Raw genomic sequence first — 18,950 nt, 5'->3', positions numbered from 1 at the left:
TCCTGCACACCACGCTGGGAGAATGGGGACATCCCCTTGATGTCCCCTCAGCGAGAGCCTGCATCAGGGGGAAGCGAGAGCCTGAGGACAAGGCAGCTGTAATGGTAGGCAGGGCTGACGAAAAGGAGGAGGGTGTCAGCATCCATGGGATTCATGTCCCTGCACTGCCCTGCTTCTCCCTGACACAAAGTCCTTCCCAGGGGAATTGCAAGGACACATTCTCCAGTGCTACACCTGTCACAGCTTCTCACACAGCCCAGGGGCACTTCGGCCAGGCCAGGCCAGGTACCTGTGATGCCGAGTGCAATGCTGCTCCCAGCACCACCCCACTGTCCCCTCTGCCCTCCCAGGGATGGGGTAGACACTGCAGAGCAGGAGCTCCCAGCCCACCCAGCATCACCTGCAGCACCCCCGGCAGCACAGACCACACAGACTGCTCATCCACACTGGGCCGGGTCCCCGAGGACAGCACTGGGTGCCATACTGGAGGACCCGCTGCTGGCTCCCCGCTCCTCCCGTCCCTCCCCAGGCAGCCGCCAGGGCTGTCGGTTTTATTTAGAGCCTCGCACAAACACAGCCGAGATATCTGAAGCGACTTGGCACCATCAATCTGCGCACGGCATCCGCCTGCGCATCCCCGGCCCCGCCAGCCTCCCCCTCAGCCCCAGATACACCCATGGGGCACATCCAGCCTGAATTTAGCACTGCTGGGAGCTGGGACCAGCTCCCCAGGCTTCTGCACTCACCTCCCTCTGCGATCCCCTGGCAGCTGGAGGCTGCACTCAAGGCTTGTGGCCAATACTGCTCCCACTGGAAAAACTTTTGTGGCCAGCAGCACTGGTCCTGGAAATCCCAGTACAACTAAAATTTCCCTTCACAGAGCTGGCCAGAGCGGTCAACAAGGAGCAGGGATTCAGAAGAGCCCTTGGATTTGGCCTTTTGCTCATAGCAATAATTTCATTGCACAGGGACACATTATTGTTGTCCACAGGCACGCCACAAGAAGCAGCAAAGACACAGGTGCTGAGATCTGCTCTCTGATGACCAGTGATAAGACCGGAAGGAACTGCATGAAGCTCTGTCAGGGAGGTTTGAGGTTGGCTATTGGGAAAATGTTCTTTTACCAGAGGGTGTTTGGGTATTGGAATAGGTTCCCCAGGACACTGGTCACAGCCCCAAGCCTGCCAGAGCTCAAAAAGCGTCTGGACAATGCCCTCAGGCACAGGGTGGGATCCTTGAGGGGTCCTGTGCCAGGAGAGGAGTTGCACTCAGTGATCCTTGGGGTCGCTTTCAGCTCTGGATATTCCATGGGATTAGCAGTGGTTTGTAGAAACCCTGCAGCTACACCACTGTGGGCAGTGCATCCCACCCAGCCCAAGTCCAGAAGCAGGGACACTCAGGGCAAGTGGGTGTCAAGCAGGAGGGCAAATAGCAGGGACACACTGCAGCGATTCACAGGCACCTTTCCTGGTTATTTTTACATGGAAGCACAGATCCTGGAGGCCTGGTTGGCTTCGGCCTGTCTGGGATGTTCTGCTCGGTGTTGAAGGTTCAGACAACCTGTTCAGAGGCGATCACAGAGCAGAGCCAGCCTGCACACAAGCAGCAGCCACCGCAGAGTGCTCGGGAAGAGAAGTTAGAGCTTAAAAAAGCTCTGTGAGAGAAGGTACCGCACAGAGCAGATGGCACAGCGCGAGCTTCCCGGGAAGAGCTGCTATTGCTCCCCATTAGGAAGCATATGGGCAGGCTCAGATGCCTCCCCTCCTACCCATGGCCCTTCCACTTGGCATCACAGGGGCCCTGCTCCAACATGAGGGCTTTGGAGCACAGCCTGGCAGGGCAGCCCCTGCCCTGCACTGGGCAGGGAACCGGGGGAGAGGAGCATTCGGCTCCTTGTGTGCCTGAGACAGAGGGACAACACAAAATTTTGGGAGTGCAACTCCACCATCATCATCCTCCTTCTGCACAGAACACCCACGGTGAGCAGGAGGCTGCAGCACTGCTTGGCAGGGTGGGCAGTACTGCCAGGCTCTCTGTGCTGCCAGCGGGCACCCAGGCTGTGCTTGCTCTGCAGCATCTCTCTTCTTCAGCTCAAAACCCTTGCTCCAGCAGGGAGGATTCTGGAAATCCCAGAGGATTCCCAAGCTGGGCTCTCACTGACCCCAGGAGTTGGGCAGCAGCCAGCAAGAGGACAGGGCAGTGTTTCAGGAGAGCTTTACAAGAATAAGATAATGATTTTCACAGCTTTGAGGCACAGTGCGGAACTTGCATCACACTGCTAGCAGCTGTTTGGGGAAGGCACACGCTCCATGTGGCAGGGCTGGGCCAGGCTCAGCCACCCCCATAGGTTTGGGTGCTGGACAGACAGGGGTTTGCTCTCCTTCCCTATTCCCAGAAAGGACCACAGCTCAATGTCCTTTTAGCATTCCCTTGCTCCCAGCCAGGCAGCTCTGCAGGATCCACTACCTCCCCAAAAGAGGGTAGGGACCCATCCACACACAGAGATTCCCAGCCAGGGCAACAGCACCCCATCTCTTGTGGCAACATCCAGTGGAAACAATTGCAGCCTTGCCAGAGCAATCCCAGTGGAAAGTCTTGCAGCACTGGTTTTGCCCAGACTGTTTTTTCATGCCATAATCAGCTGCCTGTCTGATCCTCTCCCAGCCCGATGCCCCCAGGGAACAGCGGTGGCTCACTTGGCTGGAGGGGATTCACAGGGGATGGAGATGGGAGAGGTTCCAGTCCCTGCCCTGCAGGGCCAAACCTGAACCTGGTAATGAATCACATTTCAGTGATGGAGGTGGCTGCAGTCTTTCCCTGCCTTGGACTTTGTCCCTCCATGATCCCCACTCCAGCAATGGGATGGTGCACTGGGAGAAGTACCAATAGCCTGAGTGGCCACATCACACCAGGACACAGCAGTTGTCCCAGAATGCTCAGTCCACACTTCAAGACTCAAACCAGCTTAGGGATACAGAAAAAAACCTACAAATACTTTGGATATCAGTCTAGAAAATGCCTCAAATAGAGCATCCAGAGGTGCTGTTTTGGGGCTATGGCCACAGAGCCATGCCCAAGCACAAGCAAGCAGCCAGAACTTGTTGGAGCCCTCCACAATAATTACTCAATGACCTTAGAGGTCTTTTCCAACCTCAGAGATTCCTTGATAAACTAAAAAACACGGCACTGAGCACATGGAACTGCAGGGACTCACCACCCTGGCAAAAACCAGCACCATCCTGGGCCAATCCCAGCCACAAACACCTCCCAGGCAGCCCAGCCCCCCGAGAGGTGCTACTTTCACAGCTCACCACAAGTAAACACCCTGTGGGACCACATCAGAGCACCAGACTCACACAAGGTCTGTTCTGGTACCCACAAGACAGTGCAGCCTCCATACAGCCAGAATGCAGCATGTTCCCCTCATCCATCCTCCAGCTTCAAAAACAAATTTCAAGATCCCTCCAGCTTAAGATCCAGGTGGACTTATCCTACAGCCCCCACCACCACCTCTCAGGCTTCAGCCAGCACCTAAAGAAGGCTTTCAGCTGGGAGAGAAACACAAATGTCTCTTGAAGCAGGGAGCACCAATTACACTGCTGATATTTAGGGCTTCCAGCACAACAAATGGAGCTGCAGCTTCATTAGGTACCTTGCCAATTTAATCCAAGACACACAGTACAAGGGAAGCTTAAATTAGTCCATCTCATGTTAACTTATAACAAGCAATATGTTAATGTGGGTATGGTTCTCATGGACTGGGACCCAGGGAAGGGGCACCCACAGCCCTCTAAACATAGATTTAAGAAGCAGGGCTATGTATCCTACCTGTCTCCTCATACTGCTGCCATAGCATTCACCACCATAAACACATGCAGCTAGGGAAGGGGTGCACCAAACCACCCTTTAATATGGGAAAGACCCTGGAGAAGGTGATGAGCTGCAGAGCCTTGTTAAGGCAGTGATTGCCAGGAGATGGGGAGAGGCTGTGGAGGATGCTCTGTGCCTGGGCTTTGCCCCTCCCCTTTTGAGAGGGCTCATGGGACTTACCTGTAACTGTTTTAGCCAAGCTTTTATTGGGTAACTTAGGAGTTACAGCTGAATTATTTCAGCTCTCTCAGGTCTTTGTTAGGGCTCCAGTAGAGATGGTGTGGGGGGATGAGTGGGGTGGAGGTGAGGTGTTCCCTGGCATGGGGCATTTTCTGAGGAGGCCCCTCTGTGCACACTGGCCAGGACCCCTGGGTCTGTTTCTAACTCCTGTTTCTGCCCCCTCCTTAGGGAGCAGGGCTGCAAATCACAGCCCACTTAATTTTAGTGTACCTCTGCCACTGAATTAATCCCCAGCACTGCCAGGATCAGCTGGTTCCCTCCAAGCCCGTGAAATGACTTTCAGGGAGGATGAGGGAGGGTTACAGCACTGCCTGCCCATGCTGGGCTTTGCTGGGTTGGAGTGATGCTCTGAGTGGCCTCATGGCACTCACACGGTGTCACCCTAGACTTCAGCAGTGGCAGCAGAATCCAGCATCAGACCACCCACCACCATCAGAATGTCCATCACTGTCTACCAACCAAGAAGAAAAACTCACGGGCTACAGCAGGGACTGTATCCACACGGCAGCTCAGCCATCCCAGGGCTGGGCTGTGCTCCCAGGCTGCTCCCACCCGGCAGTGGTGCCCTGTGGGATGTTGCAAACCGGGTGAATTGGCCAGGCTTCCTTAATGCAGCCCAGCACACTCACACTGGGGGAATTCCTCATGGCTGTGTCAGAGCAGGAAAGGTGGTTTATATCCTGTGCCTGGCCTGGAAACGGCCCTGGCTGACCTGAGGTGAGGGGTTTTAGGGTAAAACTGCTGACAGGCTGGGAAAACCCAGCAGCAGTGTCAGCTGGGAAGGACAGGGCTGGCAGCGCTGGCGCCTGTGCCCGCTGAGGTGCCGCGAGCGCTGGCAGGGCTGTGCTGACCTTTGCTGGCAGACAGGATCCTGCCCCTTGCCCCAGAGAAAGGTTTGCTCTCTGCTGTGGGTCTGCAACACGTGCATAGCCCCGGGACTAAGCTGCACAGGAAGCGGTGCAGTGACCATCCCTGGAAGTGCTCAAAAAACATGTGGCGGTGGCACTTGGGGACGTGGGTTAGTGGTGGACTTGGTACCTGGGAGAATGGTTAGATTCCATCTTAGGGGGCTGTTCCAACCTTAACTGGTGACGGAGATGGAGGCACAAGAGAGGCCCCACTCAGAGCAGCTCAGCAGGGACACAGAGTGGCCCCAATCCCGTACCCTTTGTGCCAGTGGTTGCAAAACTGGGAGATATATGTGCTGTCTGTATGGGGCATGACTGGGCTCACCCCAGCTCTCATGGGCTCCAGAGCCACAGAGAGCCTTGGTGCCCACTCTGGGACCCTGCCACAACCCCAGGAACAGAAGTGCTGCGGAGGAGGAAGTGGCAAGGACAGGGGGGAGGGCAGGCAGAGAGCTCCAGCCATGCAGGGACATTTCAGAGCTGGGTGTTAATCATTGATGGGTTCCTGGGAGCTGTTTGAACTAAAGCCTCCCTGCCCTCTGTGGAGGGGGAAGTTCTGCACTGCACTGGATTATGGGGATGTGGTGACAGTGCCAGTACCCAGATCCCCCAGCACACAGCCAGCCCCATGGAGCGATGCTGGAGAAGACCTTGATCTCCCCTTGGTGGTACCACCAGGGCTGTGGTGGAGCTTGGCCAAAGGAAGAGAGATATCATCTCAGTTTCTAATGCTAGTTGTTTTTGGCTTTTTTTTTTTTTTTTTTTTTTTTTTTTTTTTTTTTTTTTTTTTCTCTGCATCCTCTCCAAGTTCTTTGTTGATTGCAAATCGCTATCATGAAAGCGCATCCCAGGCTGCAGCAGCAGATAACGCTGTGCTGCCGGGCCGGCGGCTGGAGCTCAGAGAGGCTGCACTGCCTGAGAGTCCTGCGGCAGCTGCGGATGGAAATAAAACTGCTAACGTGGGGGATTGATCATGTTCAGCCAGCTCAGCCCATTGCTTCCTGCTTGGCAGAGACCTTGCTGTGAAGTGCTAAAATCCAGGCTCAGAGGTAGGATTTGTGCTGTGGAACCTGGCGTGTGGGCATCGCCAGAGTGGTGCCCCATGGAGGACTGAGACTCGGCACGTGAGGTGTAGGAGACCTGGTACAACCCCATGTACAACTCTTTGCTGCAAAGGAAGGTGGTATGTCTGGCAGTGGGGGCTTCATGGGCTCATTTGTGAAAATGCTGGATCTGATGCCTCACGGTGGGAATGGCATGACTGCTGGGATGTACGGGGCTGCACCCCTGAAACAGCCAGACCAAGCCTTTGGAAGAGGATGCTGACCAACCCTCAGGGCCATCCCCAGCCCTCCTACCAGGCTGTCCCTGTGGTCACTACCCCCGTGTTGTCCCCATGGCGGCCCCAAGGCTTAAGAGCCGCATTCTGGACAACATATTCAACACATTCTGTTGGCTCTTTATTTTGACCTTATTGAGACCAAACACATCCACACTGCCTGAGTGCTCTCAGCTCTGTGGGGCTGGGGTTATTCTGACCCTGCTGCTGGAGGCTGGATGGAAAAAAATGCTTCTCCAAGGGGGTTGTGTTCATCTTTTTTTTTTTTTTTTTTTTTTTTTTTTTTAGTTGAAGGGCAGCAAAAATCTGGAGGATTAATTCTGGGTCGGCAGGATCCACCATGGTCTCAGTGACTGCATCGCTCCAAGGGGCTGGCTCTGATAAGGAGCTGCAAATCCGACCTGCCAAGTGCTGCCATCCTGCTAGAGCCTTGGAGGGGGATCAGGGATTTAGAGGGTCTGTGTGATGTCTAACAGGTTTAGAAAATATTGTCTGGGATTATCCACTCGCGGCGGTGACCAGAGACCTCTGAGCCGCGGCAGACGCCGGCACCGGCTGATGTTTGCTGAGGGGGGTCCTGCGTGGGGGAAACCTGATCTGCGTGTGCCTGTCCGCATTCCTGTGCACGTTCCCTCGTGGGCACACGCGTGGATGTGCAGCAGCAGCGGCTCTGGGGCGGGCTGGAGGTGTGAATGGGGCTGGTGTCCCCCTGACACCGCGGGGGCCGAGCCGTGTCCAGCCCCCCGTGGCTGCCAGCCCCGGGCTGGGTCCGGGGTGCCGGAGGGGTGCTCCAGCCTTCGCTGTGCTGCAATCCTGTAAGGGCAGCTCCTGACCGCCAGCGTTAATGATATCCACCCAATTAGCCCAGCCTAGCCCCAAGGATTAGCGGATGGAATCATCATCCCAAGGCGTAAGCAGTTAACGCTGCTAATTAGTCATCGCGTGAATCCCAGCCCAACTACAAACCGCAGCCGCGGTAGCCGTGGGCAAGGGGTGATGCCCACCCAGCCGGGCTCCGGGAGACGGGAGCTGTTTACGGAGAATTTGCCGGGCTCGGGGATCCGTTATTTTTACACGTTGCCATAGCTACTGATACCATTATAAAATTAAGCCTGAACCATGTGGAAGAAGTGGATCTGTCAGAAAGAGTTATTTTCGGGAGCGCGTTGTGGGTCCGGGCGCTGCCCGCCCCGGGGCCGGCGGCGAGGGGCCGAGCCCGGCGGGGTGATGGGGGATCCCCGCTGGAGGCAGCTGCATCCTGCCCCCGGGCACGTCGCTGGAACGAGGCGCCGGGCAGGCTGCGGAGCTTTGGGATCGCCCGGAGCCACCGGCGCCAGCACAGCCCCTCTGGGCTGGCAGCATCGCTGGGCACGTCCAGGGCGAACAAAAGCCCGCTGAGAGGAAGCTTTCAGGCCGTGCTGTGCTCCCTCCCGCAGCGCCTGCTTTCCCCCTTCTCCTGCTTCTCTCAATATTTTTCCCTTTCCCTGCACTTCTCTGCAGAGGGACGCTTGTGCCGGGCTCGGGGCAGCCAGCGCTGGGGCCACGGCCAAGGACAGGCACACTTTAAGGTCGCTCGGTGCTGGGAGCGCCAGGGACCCCACAACGTCCTGCCCTCGGGACAGGGAGCACCCCAAAGGGTTTCCCTACCCTGACCTCTTCTCGCTGGACAAAACCCCCAGGAGCATCCCCAGGAGCATGCACAGCTCGCTTCGGGTGCAATGTACCCAATGCTGGGAGGATCCAGGACCACTCCAGAGCGGCACCAACAGCTGATCCGGCATGGAGAGCCCCGGGAAGGCCAGTGCAGGCAGGACCCCTCTCCCACCCACTCTGAGACCCTCACTCGGGCACTGGCAGGACCCAGCAGTGCAGCTTGATCTGCCCTCCCCGTGCTGGCTCCAGAGGGTGATTGTCTTTGAGCAATGGCCCGTCCAACACTGAAAGCACAATGTGAGTCTTTCTTAAGCACTGGATGTTCCTGCTTGTCCCATGGCCCGGGAAACCCCTCTTTAAACACTGCCAGACTCTTGGCCTCACGGTGTCCTGCAGTGAAGGACTGCAGGGGCCAAAGGAGTGTTGGGCACAAAGGATGTGCGTGACACTTTTCAGTTTCTCTGCCTACCCCCTCTCCTTGTGACTGAGGAGATGAGGAAAGGTCATAGGGCAGCCCCCATCCACTCCACACCCCTTCAGCTCCAGTAATTTAATGTAAATTACTCCAGATTGTCCAGAGAGGTTCCCAGTAGCAATAACTGCAAGAACCTCCTACTAGACACGAGAGAATCCATAGCGAAAAGCAGCATCCTCCAAACCCCTTCAGCTCTTTTCAACTTAAAGCCCTGGTCTGTAGCCTGGGGGGTCCCAATTTGCTTCGTGAGCACGGCTGGGCAGTGCCTTGGAGTCCGTCACCTCCCTGAACATCCTGAGTGTCCAGGTGCCATGGGGTGGCTGCCCTGTACCCCTGCTGTCACTGGGGCTGTGCCTGAGGGCTGGAGATACCGCCCCTGTGCTGGCCAGAGTCCTCATTCTATCAGGAGGGGACAAGGCAGGCCGTGAGGCTGTGGCACAGAAACAGTTCCTATGACAACCCCCAAATCCCAGACCTGTTTATCCCCTTTGGTGAAAATCCACAACAACCGTGAAACCAGGGAATAAGCTTCAATAGTAAGACGTGAAATAAATCAGAACCAGTGTAAAGCATGTCACCGTTTTACTCTGGCTTCATTCCTTTCCAAGGAAAAGCCTGAGAAACAGGGAGCTGTAAAGGGGTGAGCTAACAGGTTTGGAATTGGTGGGAACAGGTTCCAACCGTGCAGCATCCCAGGATTTCTTCTCCCTGTTGTCTCTTCTGGCAGGAACCCAGCCTAGGCCAGCCAGCAGGCACAAACAAGACCCATGAAGCATTTTTTGGGGGCAATCAGTCTCTGAGACCCTCTTGCTCCCTCCAATCCCCTCAAAGCACCCAGTGCTCCTCCAGCTTCTCCTGCTGCTTCCTGCTGGCACAATGTCCCCATGGCATTGCCTGGTCCCCTTGGTATCATGGCGTCCCTATGGCATCATAGGGTCCCCAAACCATCACTGGATGCCTGTGGCATTGTGGAGGCCCTGTGGGGTCCTTGTGGCATCAGATGCTCTTAGACCTGTGGCTATCTGGGTGATGCTGATGTGCAAAGGGATTGGCCTGTCTCTCCCTGGAGATGGATTTGTGACCACCTTGGTGTCACAGTAGCTAGGACAGGGATGGGGGTAGGGATGGGGACAGAGCAGGGGTACAAGGGTATCTTGAACAGAGACAGCCACAAACTAGGCCCTTGGCTGGAGCTGCTGCCCTATCAGACACCGGAGGAGACCAGCTGGAGCAATGATTGCTGCTGAAGCCACAATGTCCCCTGGGCACCCAACCCTGTGACAGACACTGACACTATGGTGTGCCTCTGCTTCTCATCACTGAGCCAGAGCACCCCAGGACAGGGCACAAGGCCTTTATCCCTGTTTCTCCCCATTTCTTCTTGCCCAGCCCTTGCACCAGCACAGCTCAGCATTGTCCCATTCCCCACGAGTGCAGCCAGCTCTTTCCTGTTCCCCAGGAAACAACGGAGACACCTGCATCTCCCCATTTCAGCCAGCCCATGCTCTTCCTTGGTGTTAATTAAATCACTGCTCCCCTCCTGTCACTGCCGGGACCAGCCCATTCCATCAGCTGCTCTCCAGGCTAATTGCTCTCTGTTACTCTGCTTTCTGTTGGAGGCTGATGCTCCCCCTTGGCTCCTGGCACTGACCATGCTTCCCACTCTGGTTCCCTGGCACAGCATGGAACAGCACACACCATGGCACACACCATGGAACACACCACGGCTCACACCATGGCACACACCATGGAATACACCACAGCACACACCACGGCACACACCATGGAACACACCATGGAACACACCACAGCACACGCCATGGCTCACACCATGGCACACACCATTCCTCACACCATGCCACATGCCATGCCCCACCACCAGTGCCTAGCAAGCCCTGCCAGCCCTCTTGCCTTGGCACCTCCAGATGTTTCCCACCTCCCAGTATCAGGAGTGGATCAGATGCCAGAGCTGCCCCTGAGCATCCTCTGGCTGCCCCAAAACCCATCATAGTGCAGCTCAGATCAGCTTCCCCAGCCTTTTTACTTGGTCTTGCCATTACATGAGGTCCTGTCACCAGGCTTACACACCGTGCTGAGGAACAGCCATAAACCTGGCATGGCACCACCCTGGAGTATCCATGCACAGGGACACAGCCCAAAACCTGCTTGAAGCCAGTATGTCCTCTCCCCCCAGGACACCAACACTCCCCAAGTACCCATCCAGACACCACCTCTGCTCTGCACTGAAGTTCCCAGCTGTGGCAGGAGCCTGGTGGGTGCCAGCCTCAACCCCCGCACTGCCCTGTGCTCCGCCCAGCAACAGCAGCTCCCGACCTTCCCCATACAACCACTGACCAAGCAGGTCCCTTGGCGGCATGTGACAACCAGCAGCACCAGGAAAACAGCACGGATGAGCAGCAAATCCATGAGCCCAGCATTGCCTGGTGCTGCCCCCTAAGTGAGGCTCTGCCCCCCCAGCGGGGTTCTGCTCCCCGGCACGCTCCTACCTTGTGTCCGTGCCCAGGCGCTTGTTTGTGCTTTCACTGCCGGCACACCCCAGGCTGGTGGCTTAAAGGATTTTCCTTTAATAACCACCAAATCCCTCCCCAGGGCAGTAAGCTGCAGACCTGGGCCCTTTCCTAGGTGCAGAGCATTCTGCCGGTGCTCTGCTCACTCCCTGCTTTGCATATGCTCCTATCAAACTGGATTTCCCCCCTTCTGATTCAGCCCACTGCTTAAAAAAAGCTAAATCCCCTTGAATTTCATTTCCTCTGGTCCTCGAGGTCTATCCCCGGTTTCGGTCTCACCCACCTATTTTACATACTCGTGTTCACAGCCTTGATGTGAGATTTCTGCCAGTTTTGGTGTTGTCCCTGCAAAGAGCCAGGTCAACCCAAGTCCTGCCCAGAGCAGCCTCAGCTGGGAAATGATCCATGGCACGATCACGGCTCCACTTGGGAAATCATGCTGGGAGAGGCTTCATCCCAACACTCCAACCCCCACAACCCCCCACTGAGGCAGCCAGGCTGAGAGCCAGTGCTGGACCCCTGACCTGGCAAACTCATCACCACCACCATGCCTACAAGGTGCTGAGAGTCCTCAGGCTGTCCCTGAGAAAGGACTGACCCTAAACTGTCCCTACTTCTCATCCCCAGAGCAGGGAACTCTTACTTGGTCATGCAAATGCATTTCTCTAGTGGCTTCTCTCCCTGCTGTGACAATTCTGCCCCCTCAAGGATCTCCCTGCCAGCCCCACTCCCCTGGGTCACACTGTCTTGTTTCACTTCTCTTTTCTCATTTCACAGAAAAAAGTAGGTAAAGCTGAAAACTGGTGACTGTATCAGCTTTCAAGGTCACAGGCAGTGGTGCTGGCAGGTTCCTCTGCCTGGAAAGCCTTTTTTGACCTCAGTTCCTCCTGACAAAGTGGCTGCTGGGGCCACATGTGGTGGGAGCTCAGCTGCCACAGCTGGGGAGATTGTGGCTGGTGAGCTGTATGTGGTGACCGAGTGTTGCTGGGGACTGCAGCAGTACCCAGTGTGGAGTGTGATCAGCAGCTTCCTGCCACTGTCACTTCTGCCCTCTGGCTTGTTGCCACTGGCTCGCTTCCCTTGGAGATGGGCACCAAACACATGGGCACAAAGCAGGGAATGTGCACAGGGCAGATGTGCATTGAGCAGTGGTTGGCATGGAGCACATGTGCAGGAGCAGATGTGCAGGAGCAGAAGATGCACATGAAGCAGACGTGCACGGACCAGGGGAAGGGGCAGAAGGGCCAGCTGGTACCAGCTGCCCTGGCCTTAACAGCATCATCAGCCCCTTGGGGAGGGCAGGGAAAGGTGGGCAAAGGCTGGGCCTCAGCCTGGAGCAGCAGCACCAGGAGCCGCTCCTGAGAGCCTCCTGCTGCCTTCCAGGAGATGCAGGTTTCATGGGACTGGGCAGGTTCCCTGCCTGGAGCAGGTGGGAGTTGGGAGCTGACCAGTGGGCTCAGCATAGCACAGCTGTGTGGGGTACATTCCCCCAGGATCCTGTGGGACTGGCACTATTCCTCTTACTCTGAGCACAGCAGGACTGGACAGAAGGCTGTTTACTGGCTTTAATGAGGGTGGTGAAAAGATAACACAAATTATGGACCTGTGGGCCAGGAAAGGGCCAGTGGAGGCCCATGCTGATGGACACAGGTGTGTGTGAGGTCTTCCTGGATCATCAGCACCAAGCAGCTTGCACAAGGCAGAGGTGTTTGGCCTCATGGTCTGATCCTGTGGTCGAGATGACTTCCAGGTCCTGGGAGAGCTCCCCAGAGATGCAAACATGGTGAGCACAGTGTGCTGAGCTGAGATTGGGGTGTGCTGAGCTGAGATCAGGCTGTGCCACGCAAACAGCTCCGCTTCTTCTTTATTGTGCCCTGAAGAAACATCCCTTCTTCCACCCTGACACAGCCTGGCCGTGCAGGCAGCGGTGCCACGCGTCACTTGGCAGCTACCCTGAGGCTGGCATACTCGGTGGGGGCTGTGCCCGGGCTCCTGCAGCGCTGTGGGGCCGGGGGCAGGGGCTGCAGGTCGGCATAGTGGATGTCACTCTCCTCCTTGCTGCTCTGCTGCAAAAGCACACGCAAATGGGGAATGCTGCAGCAAGGAAAATCTCACAAAAATAACCCTAAATCAGAATGTTGAGAGCTGGAAGTGACCCACAAGGATCACCGAGACCACCTCGAGGCCCTGCACAGGACAACCCCAAGAAGCAGGTTCAAGCCAGGCTGGTGATGCCACTGCTGCAGAGGCAGCCCTGTGCTATGGTGCAGAGCATGCAGGGAGCACATGCAGGCAGCTGCTGCCCACCTGATGTCCCCCCCTGGCCCCAGAGTCTTGCAGGGCTCCTGCAAGCCAGGGCATCAGCATGGGTTGTGCTTCCCCATACTCACAGCTCACTCTTACCTGGCTGGGCAGGTGAGAGCCCTCTGCATCCAGGACTTCACTGTAGGGGGAAGGATGAGGATGGCCATCAGAACTAAAGGAAGATGGTTCCTTTCCCCACCCAGCACAGCCCTCAATTCCACTCCTGAATTTCAGCAGAATCTCTCCGTTGAAGGCAGAGAACAGGAACAAAGGGCTGTCTGCACGTCTGGGCTGGGCTTGGATGAACTGTTAGGGGCTGCAGGGAGCTCTCTGGTACTGTGCGTGCCCTACCATGAAGCTCCCGTGAAACACAGAGAGAACCAACAGAACAGTGCACGTGTGAGTAAAGGACCTTTTCTGGGGCAAGTTACAGCTCCAGCCAAGAAAGGAAGCCAAGATAAAGCAGGTGGATAAGACAGTTTGCTCATTTAAGGGTGCAGAAGGAAGAGGTGCTGACTACAAACCTGGGGGTGCCGGGGGTTCCTCCACAGCACTGCAGAGGGACAGATGAGAAGCTGCCCATGGTCACTGTCCTGGCTGGGCACAGGCTGCCCACCCTGCCTTGGCGCCTCCTCCTGTACATGCAAAGGGCGATGGAGAGGCCGAGGAGGAGGAGGAAGCAGAGCACTACAGCTGCAGCCACCATTCCAGGAACCAGGGCTGGCTCTGTGAAGACAGAGGCAGAGCAGGAGAGGGTGGTGGGTGTGGGGCAGAGCAGGACCTTGCTGTTGGCAGGGTGAGGGCTATGGGATGACGTCCATGGCAGCAGTGTCCCACTGGGCTGTACTCACCATACACAGAAACCTCCGTGCCACTGCCATGCTGAAACACCTTATCCATACCAGTGTCTGACTTGACAAACTTCACACAGTAGTAGGTGCCCATGTCCGCAGGCTGAGCCTTCTCTATGTGAATGGTGAAGTCTGTGTCAGATCCAGGCACTGCTCTTGTCACACGGAGTAAGGGATCCTCCATTTTCTGGTCATAGACCGTCTTGTTCCCACTGCCCCAGCCCTTCAGCCACTTCACAGAACCTGGTTCAGTGTGTCCAGATGTGGTGCACCTGAGGATGAGCGTCTGCCTCACTGCCACCGACACCTTGTCCTGGGGCTGCTGCAGGCTGAAGCCCTGACCCACCTGTGCACCCACATCTGAGCACAGAGACAGGAGGGTTCAGGGATGAGCATGGGGTGAGGCAAGGGCTGCCCCACAGGCAGAGAAGCCCCAGTATGCCCCAGTTTGCAGGTGAGAGATATCCTAGGATGTGGCAGAGACAACATGCAAGCCCTGGGAGGGAGGAAACTCTTTAAAAACTGGTTCAGAATGAACAAGGGGCAAATCTGAAAAACAAGCAGGCTGCCCAGGGCAGTGGTGGAATCACCACCTCTGGAGGGATTTAAAGGACATATAGAGGTGGCACTGGAGGACTGGTTTAGTGGTGACCTTGGCAGCACTGGGTTAACGGTTGGACACGAGGACCTCACAGGGCTTTCGCAACCCAAACAGTTCTGAGATTCTATGATTTGATAAATCTGCATCCTGTTCTGTCTTTTGCAGGAGGTGCAGCAGCTGCCTGGAGGCCAGAGAGGTGCAGAGGGAGCCAAGGGGAACTCCTGGCAGGAAAAACTCCTGAGTGCTGTTAAACATTAACACTCTGGCTCTGTTCCACACCAGCCAGGATCACTGGGGCTCTGCAAGGAATTGGGGTTCACAGCCAGGAGTCAGCTAGGAACCACTGTTCTAGGCAGGGATGTGCAGCCCTATAGCCCAGAACAGCCCCTCGATTCCTCCTTGTCCCCAAATCTCTCCTGCCCCCCCAAACCCCTCCAGTCCCCAAATCTCTCCTGCCTCAAGTCCCCCAGATGTATGGCAGCACCTCGGCAGAGTTCGACTCGGCTCTGCCCATCCCCGGGGCTGGGGATGCTCTGCACCCCCGGGCACGGTTTGACACCAAAAGGTGGTCGGGGAAGGACGACCCTCCGCCCCGCCCGGTGTTTATTTCTGCCGCCCACTCGCGTTTTTGTGGTAGGTGGGGCAGTGGAGTCCCGAGAGGTTCGGGGGGTCTCCCACCACTTCCAACTCACCCAAGAGCTGCCGCTGGACGGGGCTTCGCTGCCCGGTTGGGAGCGGTGCTGCGGCCGCGGCCATGGATTCTGCCCAAACTTTGGAGAAGGAAAAGGGGAAGCGGGACAGGAAACGGAGGCGAGCGAGTGATTAACGCTTTGGTGTCTGCCCGGGACGGGCAGGGGCCGGCAGAGCCGCCGGGCATCATCCGCGGTGGGCATCACCCTGCCGAGAGCCCGCCGGGCATCACTCCCGGCACCGAGCGGCTGCTGCGGGCTCGGGACAGGGAGCGGCTTTGGTCCTCCCCGGTTCGGTGAGGGGCAGGAGCACCGGGGCTTCGGTGTGTGTCCGGGCACTGCTCTGCACTACCGACCCATGGGAGACACCATCCAGCACCCGATCCAGCTGGCAAGGGCTGGGCATCCTCTCGGCACCCCAGGGTGCTGAGACACCATGGCCATCGTGGTGTCTGGCCATGTGTGAGGGAGGGTGCTGGATCCCGGGTCCCTCTTGCTGGCTGCTTGGTGCATTTGACCACGGCTGTGGCTGTGGCACACATCTGGGGGGAAAGTGGAGTGGACATCACTGTTACTGACCAGCGTTGTGACAGATGACGTCGGCACTGAGAAGCAAATGGGATGTGGTTGTGTGGAGGAACTGGGCTGGTGGTGACCCCTTTCCTTCCGCTTTCTGGGTAAGAGTCCAGCACCCTGACAAGCCAAGCCCAGTCCAACGGAGTCCAATAGAGCCAAATCCAACTGAGCAAAGCCCAGCCATCGGGGAGAAGGACCTGGAATACCCATGGTTACAGTGACGCAGAAACTGTGTCTCATGTGCCTGATCCTGCTCCTGCTCTGCAGAGAACTGGGTAAGTGGGGCCTGCACGGCTCTATCATATTTCCCATGCATGTTTTCCCACACTGCTGGCCTGGTAGTCCTTCCCTGTGTCCATGGGTATCCAGGGATCTCCTCTTGCTGCCTCTCTTCCAGCTTGCTTTTTTCTCCAGATGAAATTCAGTTTCCTCCAGCAAGAGTCTGGGCTTTCCTCATCCTGCAGTCCCCAGCAACCTGGAGGACAAGGGACAGGAATCTCTCTCTGTCCCCGGCTAGTGTCTCAGGGCTGGGGTCTGATGATGCCGGGTGCTGTGCCCCAGCCCTGGGGGCCCTTGTCAATTACGAACGTTCCTGCTGCTCTGCCCAGGTGTGGCTGCCCAGGCAGCTCAAAACTTCAGTCTGCAGCAGCCTCAGACCAAGGTGTCAGTGGCAGCGGGAGGGACGATCACCCTGAACTGCACCATATCAGGATTTGCTGAACCAGGTCCTCTGAGGTGGCTGAAGGGCTGGGGCAGTGGGAACAAGACCATCTATGACCAGAAAAGTAAAGAGCCCTCACCTCGTGTGACAAGAGCAGTGCCTGGGTCTGGCACAGACATCACCATTCAAATAGAGAAGGCTCAGCCTGAGGACATGGGCACCTACTACTGTGTGAAGTTTGTCAAGTCAGATGGTCTCACGAGTGTGGATGAGGTGTTTCAGCGTGGCAATGGCACAGAGGTGTCTGTGGAAGGTGAGTGGGGCTCCCAGAGCAGCTCCTGATGGGAACCAGCCCAGTGGGCTCTGCTCAGGTAGAGCAGATGGGGAAGGGGCTCAGGGCTGGTCCAGGAGAGGATCCCATGGGCCATCCCTGTGCCCTTGCAGGAGACTCTGCTCCCGGCAGGCCCAGGGCTGGGCAGGGGGCAGAGCCTGGTCTGATGGCCCCGTGCTTCTCCCCACAGCCCAACCCAGCCCCCCACTCCTGTCTGGGCCTGAGCAGAGAGCAGAGCCGGAGCAGACAGTGTCTTTCAACTGCACAACTGGAGGGTTCTTTCCCAAAACGATTGGGGTAAGATGGTTCAGGAACAAGGACCCCATGGTGGCTCAGCAGCCCCAGGTCACTGAAGGGGGGGTGAAAACCTACAACATGTCCAGCACAGTGATGGTGACCCTGCAGAAGGCTGACGTCCGCTCGCAGCTCATCTGTGAGGTGCAGCACTCCACGCTGCAGGAGCCACTGCGTGAGAGGTACCAGCTCAGCAGAGTCCTGCGAGGTGAGGGCTGGGGACTTGTGCTGGGGTGTCCTGCTCCTGTGGGGCTGAGGTCCCTGGGGCAGGAACAGGGCACCCTGTGGGCAGCAGAGCCAGGGACACCAAACACCAAGCTCTGCCTCTCTTCACAGTTCCCCCCAGCCTTGAAGTGCGCGCTGAGCCGAGCCTTGTTGAGGTGAACAAGACCGTGACCTTCACCTGCCTTGTGAAGGAGTTTTACCCAGCAAATGTGTCTGTTTCCTGGCTGGAGAATGGGATTGGGATAAAGGTGGAGAACGTCTCCCAACCATTGGAGCTCTCCCAGGGCTTGTATGAGCTGAAAAGCCAGGTGGAGGTGCAAGCGACGGAGGAGAAAAATGGGTCCATGATCACCTGCATGGTGGTGCACGATGCCCAGGCCCCTGCCAGCAAATCAGCCTTCCTGTGGATCTCCAACCCAGGCCAGGAAGGATTGAGCAAGGGGTTCCAGATGGATAAGGGTGCGTCTGGGGTGTGGTGCCTGCCAGGGTGGCTGTATGGTGTCATCTTCTAAAGAAGCTTGCAGTCCCAGGACAGGCTCTCTATGGGGCATTGGGATGCCTCTCCCTGAGGCCTGATCACTCACATCCTCTGTCTCCATTGCAGGTGTGAAACTTCTGCCCAGCCTGGGGCTTGGTATCCTGCTGGAGAAGGCACTCTTCGGTGGGCTCCTCTTCTTCCTCTTCAGGCGCATGAAGACAAAATGATCAGAGATGCTGCCCAATCGTGCTCCACCTCAGTCCCTGGCTCCTCGAGCCGAGTCTTAGGGCGTGGCCACTACCAGCAGTGACATGTGAATCTGGAAATAAACGAACCAGCATGCGGAGACTGTCGTGGGCTGCTCAGCATCACCAGTCCTGGCCCTGTCTGTGGCCTTTCATCTGCTCTGCCCTGGGGCTTGGTGCTGCCCATCCCCGGTCCCAGTGCTCAGTATCCAATGCTACACACACCGTGCCCAGTGCTCGGTGCTGCCCATCCCTGTGCCTGTTTCTCAGTGCTTGATGCCCGGTACTCGGTGCTGCCCATCCCGATGCCCAGTGCTCGGTGCCCAGGACCTGATAGACGGTGCCTGGTACCCAGTGCTCGATGCCCGGTGATTTCCTGTGCCCGGTACTCGGTTCTCAATACCCGGTGCCCGGTACTCCGTGCTCAGTACCCCGTGCCTGGCGCTCAGTGCCCGGTGTCGGTACCCCGTGCTCGGTGGCCGGTACCCCGTGCTCGGTACCCCGTGCTCGGTACCCCGTGCTCGGTACCCCGTGCTCGGTACCTCGTACCCGGTGCCCGGCGCTCACTCCGGGGCCGGGCGTAGTGCAGTGCCACCTCCTGGCCGGCAGGGGCCGCTGTGCGCGGGCCGGGCGCCGCGCGTCCCTCCGCGTGTTTCCGGCCGGGCGGGTTTGGCGGCGCACG

The 18,950-nt window shown here is 57.2% G+C and overlaps 2 protein-coding genes across 3 annotated transcripts; one reads left to right on the top strand and one right to left on the bottom strand.

The window, feature by feature from the left end:
• Positions 1–12,562: 12,562 nt before the first annotated feature.
• Positions 12,563–15,557, bottom strand: LOC136368523 (signal-regulatory protein delta-like). Of its 2 annotated transcripts, none has more exons than XM_066330778.1 (5): positions 15,462–15,557; positions 14,169–14,528; positions 13,842–14,043; positions 13,417–13,456; positions 12,563–13,076 (listed from the first exon to the last, which is right to left on the bottom strand). In XM_066330778.1, exons 1-5 carry the CDS (start codon positions 15,523–15,525, stop codon positions 12,951–12,953), a joined length of 792 nt encoding a protein of 263 aa, XP_066186875.1. In that variant the 5' UTR covers positions 15,526–15,557; the 3' UTR covers positions 12,563–12,950. The 2 variants fall into 2 exon arrangements, with proteins under 2 accessions (XP_066186875.1, XP_066186874.1); XM_066330777.1 differs by having other exon boundaries at positions 12,563–13,079; positions 15,462–15,556.
• A 515-nt stretch (positions 15,558–16,072) lies between these two features.
• LOC136368520 (tyrosine-protein phosphatase non-receptor type substrate 1-like) lies at positions 16,073–18,397 on the top strand. The gene is made up of 5 exons (XM_066330775.1): positions 16,073–16,309; positions 16,643–17,008; positions 17,217–17,528; positions 17,657–18,004; positions 18,150–18,397. The coding sequence occupies exons 1-5, from the start codon at positions 16,243–16,245 to the stop codon at positions 18,248–18,250; spliced, it is 1,194 nt and encodes a 397-aa protein (XP_066186872.1). The 5' UTR covers positions 16,073–16,242; the 3' UTR covers positions 18,251–18,397.
• Positions 18,398–18,950: the final 553 nt, after the last annotated feature.

Source organism: Sylvia atricapilla, chromosome 16 (genome assembly GCF_009819655.1).
Source record: "Sylvia atricapilla isolate bSylAtr1 chromosome 16, bSylAtr1.pri, whole genome shotgun sequence".
In the NCBI taxonomy this organism is placed as follows: domain Eukaryota; kingdom Metazoa; phylum Chordata; class Aves; order Passeriformes; family Sylviidae; genus Sylvia; species Sylvia atricapilla.
This window is presented reverse-complemented; position numbering and strand designations above follow the sequence as displayed.

What these genes read in the sequence shown, in the direction of transcription:
- LOC136368523 (XM_066330777.1), bottom strand. Translation starts at nt 15,525, where the DNA reads ATGGCCGCGGCCGCAGCACCGCTCCCAACCGGGCAGCGAAGCCCCGTC. An exon ending in CGTCCAGCGGCAGCTCTTGG is followed by an intron (nt 14,529 to 15,461) that starts GTGAGTTGGAAG and finishes CTCTGTGCTCAG; the next exon opens with ATGTGGGTGCACAGGTGGGT. An exon ending in GGAACCCCCGGCACCCCCAG is followed by an intron (nt 13,457 to 13,841) that starts GTTTGTAGTCAG and finishes TTCCCCCTACAG; the next exon opens with TGAAGTCCTGGATGCAGAGG.
- LOC136368520 (XM_066330775.1), top strand. Translation starts at nt 16,243, where the DNA reads ATGGTTACAGTGACGCAGAAACTGTGTCTCATGTGCCTGATCCTGCTC. An exon ending in CCTGCTCTGCAGAGAACTGG is followed by an intron (nt 16,310 to 16,642) that starts GTAAGTGGGGCC and finishes TGCTCTGCCCAG; the next exon opens with GTGTGGCTGCCCAGGCAGCT. An exon ending in GCTCAGCAGAGTCCTGCGAG is followed by an intron (nt 17,529 to 17,656) that starts GTGAGGGCTGGG and finishes CTCTCTTCACAG; the next exon opens with TTCCCCCCAGCCTTGAAGTG.